Here is a 15,767-nt window from a genome sequence, read left to right as displayed (position 1 = left end):
ATCAGCGCTTGTGATGCTGGGGGTCCAAAAGGTGTCCTACAACTTCCTCCCCTTTCCCTGATATTCAAAAGCACCCTTGGTAAGCTCAAGAAGCCTTCAATTGATATGCCCAGGCCTGTGGAATATACAACATTACATATGGGCAGTGAACTTGAAGTCCATCTGAGCTGATCTGTAGGCTTGTTTATGGCAAAATCAGAAGTGATGGGCAGCACCTGTGGCTCAAGGAGTAGGGCGCCGGCCCCATATACTGGAGGTGGCAGGTTCAAACCCAGCCCTGGCCAAAAACAGCAAAAAAAAAAAAAAAAAAAGTCAGGGGTGACTTGCTCTCACAGACAATACCATTACTGCTCTCTCTCGGCAAACCTGGCATCATCTGCATGGAGGCTCTGACTCACCAAATCTATGGTGTTGACAAATGTCCCAGAAATGCAAATGACTTCCTGCTACTACATTTACATCTACTCCATGGTCCAGAGTGAAGAAAAGCACCACCCATTTTTTTTTTTTTTGTAGAGACAGAGTCTCACTGTACCGCCCTCGGGTAGAGTGCCGTGGCCTCACACAGCTCACAGCAACCTCCAACTCTTGGGCTTACGCGATTCTCTTGCCTCAGCCTCCCGAGTAGCTGGGACTACAGGCGCCCGCCACAACGCCCGGCTATTTTTTGGTTGCAGTTTGCCGGGGCTGGGTTTGAACCCGCCACTCTCGGCATATGGGGCCGGCGCCCTACTCACTGAGCCACAGGCGCCGCCCATGTTTGCTGCTTTTATTGCCAACTATCCTCTTCAGTTATTGTCTGGTTACTTGTGGGGTCTCTGGCTCTTCTACCTGGATTTGGGGGCAATAACACCTTATTGTTAAAACTAGAACTGGCTAGTGCAAGATCATATGCCTAGGACTGTGGAATATAAGATCAAGGAACCTGAGCTTATTTTAAAAGTAAGAAAAAATAATATACAACCCTTTCACTTACTAGCTATGGGACACTGGCAAAATCAATTAAACTCAACTTTCATAAAAAAGTCAATCTCCCGGCCAGGCATGGTGGCTCATACCTGTAATCCTAGCACTCTGGGAGGCCAAGGTGGGTGGACTGCCCTGAACTACAGGTTCTGAGACCAGCCTGAGCAACAGCGAGATCCCATCTCTAAAAATAGCTAGGCATTGTGGAGGGTGCCTGTAGTTTCCGCTACTCGGGAGGCTGAGGCAAGAGAATCACTTGAGCCCAAGAGTTTGAGGTTGCTGTAAGCTATGATGCCACAGCACTCTACCAAGGGTGACAAAGTGAGACTCTGTCTCAAAAAAAAAAAAAAAAATCAATCTCCTCTTCGATAAATTGTGAAGATTGTTGAGTCAATTAAATAAATCGGCCTCTGCAGGAGCTTAGAAAAATGCCAGGCACATACTAGCTGCTAATGAATATAGAATAAGTTACCTGCAAGCTACCTGAGAGCATAAGGCCAGATTTTATTATCGACAATTACATTCCCAGTCACCTTACAGAACATCAAAACCTGGAAGCTTGTTAAGCACCCTCTAGGTGACCCTGGTGCACCCTAAATGCTAAGATAGATGCACTTGGTCTCTTGTTAAAATTCATATTCAGACTTAGTAGCTCTGCAGTGAAACAAAAATTCTGCATTTTAACAAGCTCCCAGGTGCCAATGGGGCTGGTTTGTGGAGTCTGCTTTGAGTAGTAAGGTGCTCAATAAATAGTGCACAAATGACAGACCTGGGAGAAATCCAGGGGTTCAAGAGGGCTCAGCAATCAGATTAGAGAACTAGGGCGGCACCTGTGGCTCGGTGAGGAGGGCGCCGGCCCCATATACCGAGGGTGGCGGGTTCAAACCCGGCCCCGGCCGAACTGCAACAACAACAAAAAAATAGCCGGGCGTTGTGGCGGGCACCTGTAGTCCCAGCTGCTTGGGAGGCTGAGGCAAGTGAATCGCTTAAGCCCAGGAGTTGGAGGTTGCTGTGAGCTGTGTGATGCCACGGCACTCTACCCAGGGCCATAAAGTGAAACTCTGTCTCTACAAAAAAAAAAAAGATTAGAGAACTGGAGGGAGAGAGGTGGAGAAGGTGGAGCTTGGGTGTGGTCATCCCAGGATCTATTTAAGTCCAGATACTGTTTTTGGTAGTTCTCATCCCTAGGTCTGATCAGAGGAGCACATCTGGATCAGAAGATGGCAGGCACGGAGGAGCTTCCGAAAGGTAAGCCAGAGGGTTGAGAGAACTGAAGCAAAGAACTAAGGAAGTCAAGAGGAGCTGCCCCAGGGAAGTCAGGCAGAAAACCAGGGGATGCCCACACTTCACCCACATGGGTGCTGTTATTGGACAGCAAAGCCCCACAGGGAAACCCAAAGTCTTTTTTTTTTTTGAGACAAGAGTCTATGTCGCCCTCAGTAGAGTGTCGTAGCATCGCAGCTCACAACAACCTCAAACTCTTGGGCTTAAGCGATTCTCTTGCCTCAGCCTTCCAAGTACTTGGGACTACAGGTGCCCATCACAACACCTGTCTATTTTTGGTTGCAGTTGTCATAGTTGTTCAGCTGGCCCAGGCCAGGTTCGAACCTGCCAGCCTCGGTGTATGTGGCTGGTGCCATAACCATTGTGCTACGGGCACCAAGCCAGGAAACCCAAAGTCTTACTGTGTCATAATTCCTCTGATCCTGGAAGCTTGCTCTTGAACAAAGGAGACTCCGATTCCTATTCTGATGACTACGTCAGAGAATCTAGGCCTTGAGCTGGAAATCTCATCATGCCACTGAATATCTACTAGATTCCAGGGTTTCTGTCAAACCATTTTCAGGTGTGATCTGATTCAATGATCCAAGTCTTTTGAAGTCATATGGTTAGTTAGTCTCATTTTACAGGTGAAGTTGTTAAAAGGAGACAAAAAGCTCAGTCTGAGGGCACATCACAGGTAGTAAGTCTTCCTAGGACTTCCGGTTGTTCATGCTGGAGCCCAGTTCAACTATAAGCTCCTATAGTGATAAGTAGGTGTTTCTTTTGCTGATTGTGCCAAGCAAGTAGAACCTAGGATCACCGAACATTCCCGTGCCTCGATTTCTCCATTCGTACCTGCCACATGGAGGAAGGAGAAATAAATTGAAATAAATCCTAATATTTGCAAAATATAGGATTATTACATTCAAATCTAGTAACAACAAAAACAAAGAGAAATACGATGTGAACTATGAGAGCATAAAACTGATATATATCTAGGCTTGGCGCCCGTAGCACAGTGGTTACAGTGCCAGCTACATGCACTGAAGGTGGCGGGTTCCAACCCAGCCCAGGCCAGTTAAACAACTGCAACAAAAAAACATAGCCAGGGGCAGCGCCTGTGGCTCAGAGGAGTAGGGCACTGGCCCCATATGCCAGAGGCGGCGGGTTCAAACCCAGCCCAGGCCAAAAACAAAATGCAAAAAAAAAAAAAAAAAAATAGCCAGGCGTTCCTGCGGGCGCCTGTAGTCCTAGCTACTCAGGAGGCTGATGCAAAAGAATCGCTTGAGCCCAAGAGTTGGAGGTTGCTATGAGCTGTGACACAACGGCACTCTACCAAGGGCAACATAGTGAGACTCTGTCTCAAAAAAAAAAACCTGATATATATCGTAACATTCTCATGATATATACAGAGGTTGCCAAAAATTGTCTACACATTGTTTTTTAGAGACAGTCTTACTTTGTCACCCTCGGTAGAGTGCGGTGGCATCACAGCTCACAGCAATCTCCAGCTCTTGGGCTTAGGCTATTCTCTAGCCTCTGCCTCCTGAGTAGCTGGGACTATAGGTGCCTGCCACAACACCCAGCTTTTTTTTTTTGGCAGTTTTTTTTGGCCAGGGCTGGGTTTGAACCCGAAACCTCCGGCATATGGGGCTGGCGTCCTACCCCTTTGAGCCACAGGTGCCACCCAACACCCATCTATTTTTTTGCTGCAGTTTGGCCAGGGCCAGGTTTGAACCGGTGACCCTTGGTATATGGGGCCAGCGCTCTGAGCCATAGGTGCCACCTCTACACATTTTTTTTTTTTTTGAGACAGAGTCTTACTATGTCTCCCTTAGTAGAGTGCTGTGGCGTTATAGCCCATAGCAACCTCAAACTCTTAGGCTTAAGGGATTTTCTTGCCTCAGTCTCCCAAGTAGTGGGGACTACAGGTTCCCACCACAACACCCAGTGATTTTTTGGTTGTAGTTGTCATTGTTTGGCAGGCCCAGGCTGGATTCGAACCCACCATATCCGGTGTGTGTGGCTGGCGCCACAGCCTCTGAGCTACAGGTACCACGTCTTTTTTATCTTTTTTTGAGACAGTCTCACTATATTGCCCAGTAGAGTGCCGTGGCATCACAACTCACAGCAACCTCAAACTCTTAGGCTTAACGGATTCTCTTGCCTCAGCCTCCCAAGTAGCTGGGACTACAGGCGCCTACCACAACGCCCAGCGATTTTTTGGTTGTGGTTGTCATTGTTGTTTGGCAGGCCTGGGCTGGATTTGAACCTGCCAGCTCTGGTGTATGTGGCTAGCGCCCTAGCTGCTAAGCTACAGGAGCCAAGCCTTTCTAAAAATGTTTGTTTGTTTATATTTTTATTTATTTTAGCAAATAACCCCCCTTATGATTAAAACACAAAATATCAAAGCTTTTATCCACTGAAGTAGTTTGTCTGTTCCATTCCTATTTTTTTTTTTTGGTTTTTGGCCGGGGCTGGGTTTGAACCCACCGCCTCTGGCATATGGGACCGGCGCCCTACTCCTTGAGCCATAGGCGCCGCCCCCCATTCCTATTTTTGTATTTATTTATTTTTGAGACAGAGTCTCACAATGTTGCCCTCAGTAGAGTGCCATAGCATCACAACTCACAGCAACCTCAAACTCTTGGGCTGAAGGGATTCTCTGGCCTCAGCCTCCCAAGTAGCTGGGACTACAGGTGCCCGCCACAATGCCTGGCCATTATTTCGTTGTAGTTGTCATTGTTATTTTGCAGGCCTGCCTGGATTCGAACCCACCAGCTCCGGTGTATGTGGCCGACTCCCTAACCACTGGGCATGGGTGCCAAGTCCGTTACGATTTTTTTTTTTTTTTGTAGAGACAGAGTCTCACTGTACCGCCCTCGGGTAGAATGCCATGGCATCACACAGCTCACAGCAACCTCTAACTCTTGGGCTTAAGCGATTCTCTTGCCTCAGCCTCCCGAGCAGCTGGGACTACAGGCGCGCACCACAACGTCCGGCTATTTTTTTGTTGCAGTTTGGCCGGGGCTGGGTTTGAACCCGCCACCTTCGGCATATGGGTCTGGCGCCCTACTCACTGAGCCACAGGCGCCGCCCGTCCGTTACGATTTTAATACAGTTCTTTCTTCCCAAAACTCTGCCTCAAACAAGAGAAAAAAAGAAAATTTAGGGCGGCGCCTGTGGCTCAGTTGGTAGGGCGCCGGCCCCATATACTGAGGGTGGCGGGTTCAAACCCGGCCCCAGCCAAACTGCAACCGAAAAATAGCCAGGTGTTGTGGCGGGCGCCTGTAGTCCCAGCTACTCGGGAGGCTGAGGCAAGAGAATCGCTTCAGCCCAGGAGTTGGAGGTTGCTGTGAGCTGTGTGAGGCCACGGCACTCTACCAAGGGCCATAAAGTGAGACTCTGTCTCTACAAAAAAAAAAAAAAAGAAAAAAGAAAATTTATAAGAGAGGCTTGGCGCCTGTCGCTCAGTGGGTAAGGTGCCAGCCACATACACTGGAGCTGGTGGGTTCGAACTGAGCCCAGGCCTACCAAACAACTACAACCAAAAAATCGCTGGGCATTGTGGCAGTTGCCTGTAGTCCCAGTTACTGGGTGGCTGAGGCAAGAGAATCATTTAGACCCAAGAGTTTGAAGTTGCTATGAACTGTGACGCCACGGCACTCTGAGGGCAACACAGTGCGTCTCTGTCTCAAAAAAAGAATAAAATAAAATAAAATAAAATTGGGAGGTTGAGGCAAGAGAATCCTTTAAGCCCAAGAGTTTGAGGTTGCTGTGAGATGTGACGCCACGGCATGCTACCAAGGGTGACATAGTGAGACTGTCTCAAAAAAAAAAAGTAATACTCAATATGATACCAATTAATGTTTCTTATCTTATATGTTGTACCTTGTATCTCTCATAATCGCAGAAGCCAAACATGACTATTCTTTTTGTTTTTTTGCAATTTTTGGCCAGGGCTGGGTTTGAAGCCACCACCTCCAGCATATGGGGCCAGCACCCTACTCTTTTGAGCCACAGGCGCCACCCCAAACATGACTATTCTTTCTCTACAAAGAACTACATGAAATGTTACTTCTTAATGGTGAAACAGGCAGTGCGTAACATTTTCTTTTACAGATGCTTGCCTTTTTCTTATTGACTCAAAAACAAAGTTGCAGTTTCTTTTGAATATCATGGCTAAGATGACTTTGTGGCTTGTACACATTGCAAGTATTTCCTCCTGATTTATTATCTGTCTTCTTCACTCCCTTGTGGAGTCTCTGAGCAGTATTTCTTGGCGATGATGTAGTCTAATGATCCATGTGTTTTCTATCACCATTTGCTCATTTCATGCCTAATGTCAAAATTCTTCAATTATAATTTGGCGCCTGTAGCTCAGCAGCTAGGGCGCCAGCCACATACACCAGAGCTGGTGGGTTTGAATCTGGCCTGGGCCAGCTTAAAAAAAAAAAAACAAACAGCAATGAAACAAAAAATAGCTGGGTGTTGTGGCGGATGCCTGAAGTTCCAGCTACTTGGGAGGCTGAGGCAAGAGAATTTGCTTAAGCCCAGGATTTTGAGCTGTGACTGTCTCCAAAAAAAAAAAATTCTTCAATTATTCAGGGATCACAAAGATGATCTCTGGAATTGTCCTCATGGTTTATTTTTATTTTATTTTTTGAGACAGAGCCTCAAGCTGTGACCCTGGGTGGAGTGCTGTGGCATCAGAGCTCACAGCAACCTCCAACTCCTGGGCTCAAGCGATTCTCCTGCCTTGGCTTCCCAAGTAGCTGGGACTACAGGTGCCCGCCACAACACCCGGCTATTTTTTGGTTGCAACCGTCACTGGGCTGGATTCGAACCCATCAGCTCAGGTGTATGTGGCTGGCACCTAAGCTGCTTGAGCCACAGGCGCCAAGCCTCCTCTCATGGTTTTTTTTTTTTTTTTTTTTTTTTTAATTTGGCCGGGGCTGGGTTTGAACCCGCCACCTCCGGCATATGGGACCGGCACCCTACCCGCTGAGCCACAGGCACTGCCCCTCTCATGGTTTTAATGTTTTGCGTTTCTCATCTAAGTCCCCAAAATCTCTCATACAGCCTGATAAGTTCTTGGAAACTGAAACTTTAGGTGAAATGACATGTAAAGGATTTGATTTTTTTTTTTTGTTTTTTTTGAGACAGAGTCTCATTATGTCGCCCTCAGTAGAGAGCTGTGCCGTCACAGCTCACAGCAACCTCAAACTCTTGGGCAAAGGGATTCTCTTGCTTCAACCTCCAAAGTGCTGGGACTATAGGCACCTGCCACAATGCCCGGCTAGCCTTTCTATTTTTAGTAGAGACGAAGTCTTAGTAATCTCTTGCTCAGGCTGGTCTTAAACTCCTGAGTTCAGGCAATTCACCCACCTCTGCCTCCTACAGTGCTAGGACTACAGTTATGAGCCACCACGTCCACCCTCAAAAAAATTTACAACAATTTTGTAAATTAAGAAAAATATAGGCAGTGCCTGTGGCTCAAGGAGTAGGGCACTGGCCCCATATACCAGAGGTGCCGGGTTCAAACCCAGCCTAGGCCAAAAACTGCAAAAAGAAAAGAAAAGAAAAATATTCAGGGCTTGGCGCCCGTAGGACAGTGGTTATGGCGCTAGCCACATACACCAAAGTTGGCGGGTTTGAACATGGCCCAGGCCAAGTAACCAAGAATGACAATTGCAACAAAAAATAGCCAGGTGGGCAGCACCTGTGGCTCAGTGAGTAGGGCACCGGCCCCATATACCGAGGGTGGTGGGTTCAAACCCAGCCCTGGTCAAACAGCAACAAAAAATAGCTGGGCGTTGTGGCAGGCACCTGTAGGCCCAGCTACTTGGGAGGCTGAGGCAAGAGAATCTCCTAAGCCCAGGAGTTGGAGGTTGCTGTGAGCTGTGTGACGCCACGGCACTCACCAAGGGTGACATACTGAGACTCAGTCTCAAAAAATAATAAATAAAAGTATTCAGGCCAGGCACACTGGCTCACACCTGTAATCCCAGCACTTAAGGGAGACCAAGGCGGGTGGATTGCCTGAGCTCACAGGTTTGAGACCAGCTGAGCCAGAGCAAGACCTAGTCTCTAAAAATAGCTGGGTGTTGTGGTTGTGGTGGGGAACTGTAGTCCCAGGTACTTGGGAGGAGGCGGCAGGAGAATCACTTAAGCCCAGGATTTTGAGGTTGCTGTGAGCTGTGAAGGCACAGCACTCTACCCAGGACAGCAGCTTGGGGCTCTGTCTCAAAAACATAAAATAAAATAAAAAATAAAAGTAGAAAAACTGAGGCAGGGCCGCACCTGTGGCTCAAGGAGTAGGGCGCCGGTCCCATATGCCAGAGGTGGCAGGTTCAAACCCAGCCCCGGCCAAAAAAAAAAAAAAAAAGAACACAGTAGAAAAACTGAGGCAGAAGGATCAGTTGAGCCCAATAGTCTGTGGTTACTGTGAGCTGTGATGCAATGGCACCCTACCAAGGGTGACAAAGTGAGACTCTGTCCCCCAATCCCCCAAAAGCGAGACTCTGTCTCAATAAAACTAAAAAAAAACCCTGAATACCTCAGTCATTGCTAGGCTTTGAGGGTTTTTTTTTTTTTTTTTATAGAGACAGAGTCTCACTTTATGGCCCTCGGTAGAGTGCCGTTGCATCTCAGCTCACAGCAACCTCCAACTCCCAGGCTTAGGCAATTCTCTTGCCTCAGCCTCCCAAGTAGCTGGGACTACAGGCACCTGCCACAGCGCCCGGGTATTTTTTGGTTGTGGTTTGGCTGGGGCCAGGTTTGAACCTGCCACCCTCGGTATATGGAGCTGGCGTCCTACTCACTGAGCCACAGGTAACGCCCTAATTTTTTTTTTTTAAGAGACGGTCTTATTCTGTCACCCTCGGTAGAGTGTTGTGGCGTCCTAGCTCACAGCAAAATCCAGCTCCTGGGCTTAGGCGATTCTCTTGCCTCAGCCTCCCAAGTAGCTGGGACTACAGGCGCCCACCACAACGCCTGGCTATTTTTTTGTTGTTGCAGTTTGGCCGGAGCCGGGTTCAAACCTGACACCCTCGGTCTATGGGGCCAGCACACTACCCAGTGAGCCACAGGTGCCACTGTCTAAAAAAAAAATTTTTTTTTTTTGGCAGAGTCTCAGTATGTCACCCTTAGTAGAGTACTGTGGTGTCACAGCTCACAGCAACCTCAAACTCATGGACTCAAGCGATTCTCTTGCCTTAGCCTCCTGAGTAGCTGGGACTACCGGAGCCCCCCACAACACCTAGCTATTTTTTTTGTCATTGTTCCAATTGTCATTGGGCTGGGTTCAAACCCACAAGCCTCCTTGTATGTGGCCAGTGTGCTAAGCACTGAGCTACAGACGCCGAGCTGGCTTTGAGAATTTTGAGAACTAAATTGTTATCACATCCCATGTCTGTCTTTTCCCCCTTTACCAGGCAACCACGAGATGCATTCACACAGGAGACGAACCATGTTCACTGAGAAGCAATTGGCAGCTTTGAAAGTCTTGTATGATAAGAACCCGTACCCAAACCCCAGCCTTCAGAAAGAGATGGCCTCCGAAATAGACATCCATCCAACAGCACTGCAGGTGTGGCAATCATGCCCCATCCCACCCAGGTGCCTTCCTGGGCCACCCTAACCCACAGACCCTCCAGCTTAATTCCTGAGTTTGATGCCACGCCAATCCTCAGGACCCCCAACACTGGACTCTCTTACCCATACCCCGGAGTCTTTTTTCCGAACCCCTACAGCAAGGATGAAGAAACTTTTTCAGAGATAAAGAACCTCAGGCTTTGTGGGTCAAGCCATCTTTCTCACAACTATTTTTTTTGTGTGTGTGTGTGGTTTTTGGCCGCACCTCCAGCATATGGGACTGGCGCCCTATCCCTTTGAGCCACAGGCGCCGCCCTCTCACAACTATTTATTCAAGTCTCCCAGCACACTGCAGAAGCAGCCACAGACGATATGTAAACAAATGGCATTTATCTTTGCTCCCATAAAACTTTATGGACATGAACTTCACATTCATTAAACATTCACATCATAATACAGTATTCTTATCCTGTTTTGTTTTTTGCAACCACTTAAAAATGCACAAAATCAGATGGGTCAGATTTGTCCCAGGAGCCTCTGTCTGCTGACCTCAGCCCTAAACCATCCCCTGGGACAGACCCCTTTGTTCTCCATCCCTGCTTTGGGTTTTCTGGTCTCTACCTGTTTCTGTCCCCACAATCTCATTTCTTTTCTTTCTTTTTGGGCCGGGGCTGGGTTTTGAACCTGCCACCTCCGGCTTATGGGACCGGCACCTTACTCCTTTGAGCCACAGGTGCCACCCCACAATCTCTCATTTCTGCTCCTTCCTAATAGATTGGGAGAGGGTCCCACAAACTGCTTTAAATGGCCAAGGTGTAGAGGAGGTAACTCTTCTTACATAGAATCTGTATTGATTAGAAAGAAAACTATTCTGGGTGGTGCCTGTGGCTCAGTCGGTAAGGCGCCGGCCCCATATATCGAGGGTGGCGGGTTCAAACCCGGCCCCGGCCAAACTGCAACCAAAAAATAGCCGGGCGTTGTGGCGGGCGCCTGTAGTCCCAGCTACTCGGGAGGCTGAGGCAAGAGAATCGCTTAAGCCCAGGAGTTGGAGGTTGCTGTGAGCTGTGTGAGGCCATGGCACTCTACCGAGGGCCATAAAGTGAGACTCTGTCTCTACAAAAAAAAAAAAGAAAGAAAGAAAACTATTCTGACCCTTCTCATCAACCCATATGACCCATAGCTTTCCTCTCTTCACACTTCAGGTTTGGTTCAAGAACCAAAGAGCAAAACTCAAGAAAGCAAAATGCAAGGACCTTCAGCAACAACCTCAAGCTCAACAGCAGCCAGTACCCGAGAGTGGAGTCAAGACCAGTCCCTCCCAAGAAGATACGGACACACAACCCAGAACTCCCAGCGACAACTATCCAATAGCCCGTGTTTATGCAGATTCCCAGGCACCCTCATACCAACTGAGCCTCTACCCCAGTGTTAAGGACCCTGCAGATGTCTTCCTTGGTCACAGAATAGTCCATTTTGGCTGCTGTCAAGACCCCAACATTTACTGCCTATATCCCATTGTAGAATCCCAGGTTGGTGCCCCCTGCTTCCCTTCTAATGTGCCTGGCTGTAAACTTCTGCAAAGTAGGGAGAGACCCTAGATGTAAAAGGTCACATGTAATGATTCCCCTTCAAGAATCCTAGTGGTAGACAGACACCACACAGACAGGTGGAGTTCAGAAACACGTGGTACAAGGGAAAGGCTCGTGAGGAGGCTACATCCTGTGTAATCCCATCTGAGTGAGTTCTGAGAGAAAGCAGGGAAAACTCTGATTAGTGGCGGTTCATGTGGGCAGAATTAAAAAAATGCTTCATGTCTCAAGATGGGAGAAACCTGGGTGAATACAGTCATTAAAACCCTAAGAACTGTGCATTTTATTTTACATAAATTAAGCCTCAATAAAAATATATGATAAATAGTATGAACAGGGTTTTTATTTTCCTGCTTCTTTTGATGTTTTGTTTGTTCAGCTAAGATTTAGTCAGTGTCAGTAAGATGGGTTAATTTTCTTCCTATTTTTTTGGTCACCTGGTCGTCACTGTGTAGTTTACATTTTTTTCCTTTTTCTTTTTTTGAGACAGAGCCTCACTTGCCCCAGGCCAGAGTGCAGTGGTGTGTCATCATAGCTCACAGCAACCTCAAAATTCTTGGGCTTAAGGGACCCTCCTGCACCAGCCTCCCCAGTAGTTCATACTACAGGCAGATAGGCATATGCCACAATGCCTGGCTAGTTTTTCAGTGCTTTTTTTTGTTTTCAGTTTTTCTGTTTTTAGTAGAGACAGCGTCTTGCTCTTGCTCAGGCTGGTCTCAACCCTAAGCTCAGGTTGGTCTCAACCCTAAGCTCAGGCAATCCACCCACCTGGGCCTCCCAGAGTGGTAGAATTACAGGTGTAAGCCATCATGCCCAGCTTCCATTCATTTTGATTTCCCCTAGGTATGTTCTTCAGATGTAATCAGGATAACTCCACTATTGCTTTAGAAATTTTGCATCAGCTTGGTGCCTGTGGCTCAAGTGGCTAAGGTGCCAGCCACATACACCTGACCTGGCGGGTTCGAATCTAGCCCGGGCCCACCAAACAACAATGATGGCTGCAACCAAAAAAAAAAAAAAAATAGCCGGGCATTGTAGCAGGTGCCTATAGTCCCAGCTACTTGGGAGGCTGAGGCAGGAGAATCACTTGAGCCCAGGAGTTGGAGGTTGCTGCGAGCTGTGACACCACGGCACTCTACCCAGGGCTATAGCTTGAGACTGTCTCAAAAAAAAAAAAAAATAGAAATTTTGCATCATTCCTCTGCTAAAAATTCTTTCATGGCCAGGGGCAGTGGCTCATGCCTGTAGCCCTACCTCCCCAGGAGAAGAAGTGGGAGGATGCCTTGAGCCCAGGGGTAGAAGACCAGATCATGGCTCGGCACCTGTAGCTGAGCGGCTAGGGCGCCAGCCACATACACCAAAGGTGGTGGGTTCAAGCCCAGGCAGGGCCTGCCAAACAATGACAACTGTGACCAAAAAATAGCTGGGCATTGTGGTGGGTGCCTGTAGTGCCAGCTATTTGGGAGGCTGAGGCAAGAGAATTGCTTAAGCCCTAGAGTTTGAGGTTGCTGTGAGCTAGGACACCACAGTACTCTACTGAGGGGGACATAGTGAGACTCTGTCTCACAAAAAAAGACCAGATAGGCCTGAACAACATAGCAAAGCCCTGTACACACAAAAAAGGAAAAACATATCCTTTGAATAAGTTCTGGAGATCTGCTGTATGGCAAGGTGACTATAGTAAATGATGTGCTGTACGCTTGAAAGCTGTCAAGAATAGATCTCTCGTGCAAAAATATGTGAGATGATGGCTATGTTAATTGGTTGGATTTAATCACTCCACAATGTATAAATATCAAACCATGTAATGTCCCATAAAGATTTCACCTATCCCCCACTTCCTTTTTCTTCTTTTTTTTTTTTTGAGACAGTCTTATTTTGCCACCCTTGGTATAGAGTGCCGTAGCATCATAGTTCACAGCAACCTCTAACTCTTGGGCTCAAGCGATTCTCTTGCCTCAGCCTCCCAAGTAGCTGGGACTACAGGTGCTTGCCACAATACCTGGCTATTTTTTTTTTTTTTAGAGACAGAGTCTCACTTTATGGCCCTCGGTAGAGTGCCGTGGCCTCACACAGCTCACAGCAACCTCCAACTCCTGGGCTTAAGCGATTCTCTTGCCTCAGCCTCCCGAGTAGCTGGGACTACAGGCGCCCACCACAACGCCCGGCTATTTTTTGGTTGCAGTTTGGCCGGGGCCGGGCCTGAACCCGCCACCCTCGGTATATGGGGCTGGCGCCTTACCGACTGAGCCACAGGCGCCACCATGCCTGGCTATTTTTAGAGGCAGAGTCTCACTTTTGCTCAGCTCGTCTTGAACCCTTGAGCTCAAGCCATCCACCCACCTAGACCTCCCAGAGTGCTAAGATTACAAGCATGAGCCATCATGCCTGGCGCCCTTTTTATCTGGATTTCTTTTCAAGTATTTACATTCAAGACTCAGGCATCAGTGTAAGTCCATCCTACATAGTTCATTATTGTCAAAAAATTTTTTTAATTTCATTTTCTGGGTGGCGCCTGTGGTTCAGAGGGTTAGGGCGCTGGCCCCATATACCAGAGGTGGCGGGTTCAAACCCAGCCCTGGCCAAAAACTGCAAAAAAGAAATGTCATTTTCTTGGCTAGGTACAGTGGCTTATGCCTGTAATCCTGGCACTCTGGGAGGCTAAAGGGGGATCGAGTAAGGTCAGGAGTTCAAGAGCAGCCTGAGCAAGATCGAGACCATGTCTCTACTAAAAATAGAATAAGCAGATGGCATTGCGGCGGGCACCTGTAGTCCCAGCTGCTGGGGAGACTGAGGCAAGCGGATCTCGCTTTTTTTTTTTTTTTTTGAGACAAGAGTCTCACTTTGTCAACCTTGGTAGAGTGCTGGTGCCGTCACAGCTCACAGCAACTTTAAACTCTTGGGCTTAAGCAATTCTCTTACCTCAGCCTCTTAAGTAACTGGGACTACCGGCACCCACCACAATACGCGGCTATTTTTTGTTGCAGTTCATTGTTTAGCTTGCCCAGCAGAGTTTGAACCCACCAGCCTCAGTGTACGAGACCGACGCCATAACCACTGCGTATGTGTGCTGAGCTGGCAAGGGGATCTCTTGAGCTGAAGAGTTGGAGGTTGCTCTGAGCTATGATGCCAAGCCACTCTACCCAGGGCACAGAGTGAAACTCCGTCTCAAAAAATAAATATATAGGCTCAGCGCCCATTGCTCAGTGATTAGGGTGCCAGCCACATACGCTGGGGCTAGTGGGTTCAAACCTGGCCCAGGCCTGCTAAACAACAATGACAACTACAACAACAACAAAATAGTCAAGCATTGTGGTGGGCACCTGTAGTCCCAGCTACTTGTGAGGCTGAGGCAAGAGAATCACTTAAGTTCTAGAGTTAGAGGTTGCTGTGAGCTATGACCCCAGGGCACTCTACTAGGGCGACATAGTGAGACATAAATATATAAGGCCGGGTGCACTAGCTCATGCCTGTAATCCTAGAATTCTGGGAGGCCTAGGTGGGTGGATGGCTTGAGCTCACAAGTTCGAGACCAGCCTGAGCAAAAGCGAGACCCAGTCTCTACTAAAATAGAAAAATTGAGGCAAGAGGATCACTTGAAGAGTTGGAGGTTGCTGTGATCTACGATGCCACAGCATTGTACCCAGGGTGACAGCTTGAGACTCTGTCAGGAAAGGAAAGGAAAAAGAAAAGGAAGAAAGGCAAGATGGGCACAGTGGCTCCTGCCTATAATCCCAGCACTCTGGAAGGCCAGGGCAGGTGGATTGCCTGAGCTCAGGATGATGCCTGGCACAAGGTGAATGCTTACTAAATTTTAGCAATTTTTCCCCCTAATTTCTTTTTTTCTCTCTCTTTTTTGCAGATGAGGTCTTGCTATGTTTCCCAGGCTGGATTCGAACTTCTATGTTTCAGCAATCCCTCTGCCTCAAGCTTCCCAAAACTTGAGGAGACTCATGCCACCTGGCTTCCTTTTTTCAATTTCTACTAATGGTGATTTTACCCAGAGATTGGATAAGGGGTGTTCTTATTCCAGAGATACTAACAAAGTCCCGGAGGAAAGAGATAAGACAGCTCCTTGTCTAGGGCGGGAAACTGAGGCCTACGGAGATTGGGACAAAGGAGCTTACTTGAGTCATGAAGCCCCAGGGAGAGGATTATGAGTCTAGAGAGAGTTCTAGGTTCCTTCTCTACTTACCGAGGCTATAGGAGGGCTTTCCCCACAGAAAGCACAGAAAACCAACTGGAGTGTTTGCAAGATGTATTCTAGAAGAACAATTCCCCAACAAATTCACCACCATCAGGAAATGACCTTAAAACTCAAATTGTTGGGCATAGTAGCTCACGCTGGTAATC

At 47.8% G+C, this 15,767-nt stretch overlaps 1 protein-coding gene across 1 annotated transcript; it reads left to right on the top strand.

Annotated features, from left to right (window-relative positions):
• Nucleotides 1-2,186: 2,186 nt before the first annotated feature.
• On the top strand, nt 2,187-11,423 carry DPRX (divergent-paired related homeobox). The gene is made up of 3 exons (XM_053606124.1): nt 2,187-2,214; nt 9,666-9,820; nt 11,028-11,423. Exons 1-3 carry the CDS (start codon nt 2,187-2,189, stop codon nt 11,421-11,423), a joined length of 579 nt encoding a protein of 192 aa, XP_053462099.1.
• The last annotated feature ends 4,344 nt before the right edge of the window (nt 11,424-15,767 follow it).

The sequence above is a fragment of the Nycticebus coucang genome, chromosome 10 (genome assembly GCF_027406575.1).
Source record: "Nycticebus coucang isolate mNycCou1 chromosome 10, mNycCou1.pri, whole genome shotgun sequence".
Lineage (NCBI taxonomy): Eukaryota > Metazoa > Chordata > Mammalia > Primates > Lorisidae > Nycticebus > Nycticebus coucang.
Note: the sequence above shows the minus strand (reverse complement) of the source record. Positions and strands in the feature narration are given on the sequence as shown.

Coding starts and splice junctions, on each gene's coding strand:
- DPRX (XM_053606124.1), top strand. CDS start 2,187: ATGGCAGGCACGGAGGAGCTTCCGAAAG. Junction 2,215..9,665: donor CACGGAGGAGCTTCCGAAAG/GTAAGCCAGAGG, acceptor CCCCTTTACCAG/GCAACCACGAGATGCATTCA. Junction 9,821..11,027: donor TCCATCCAACAGCACTGCAG/GTGTGGCAATCA, acceptor TTCACACTTCAG/GTTTGGTTCAAGAACCAAAG.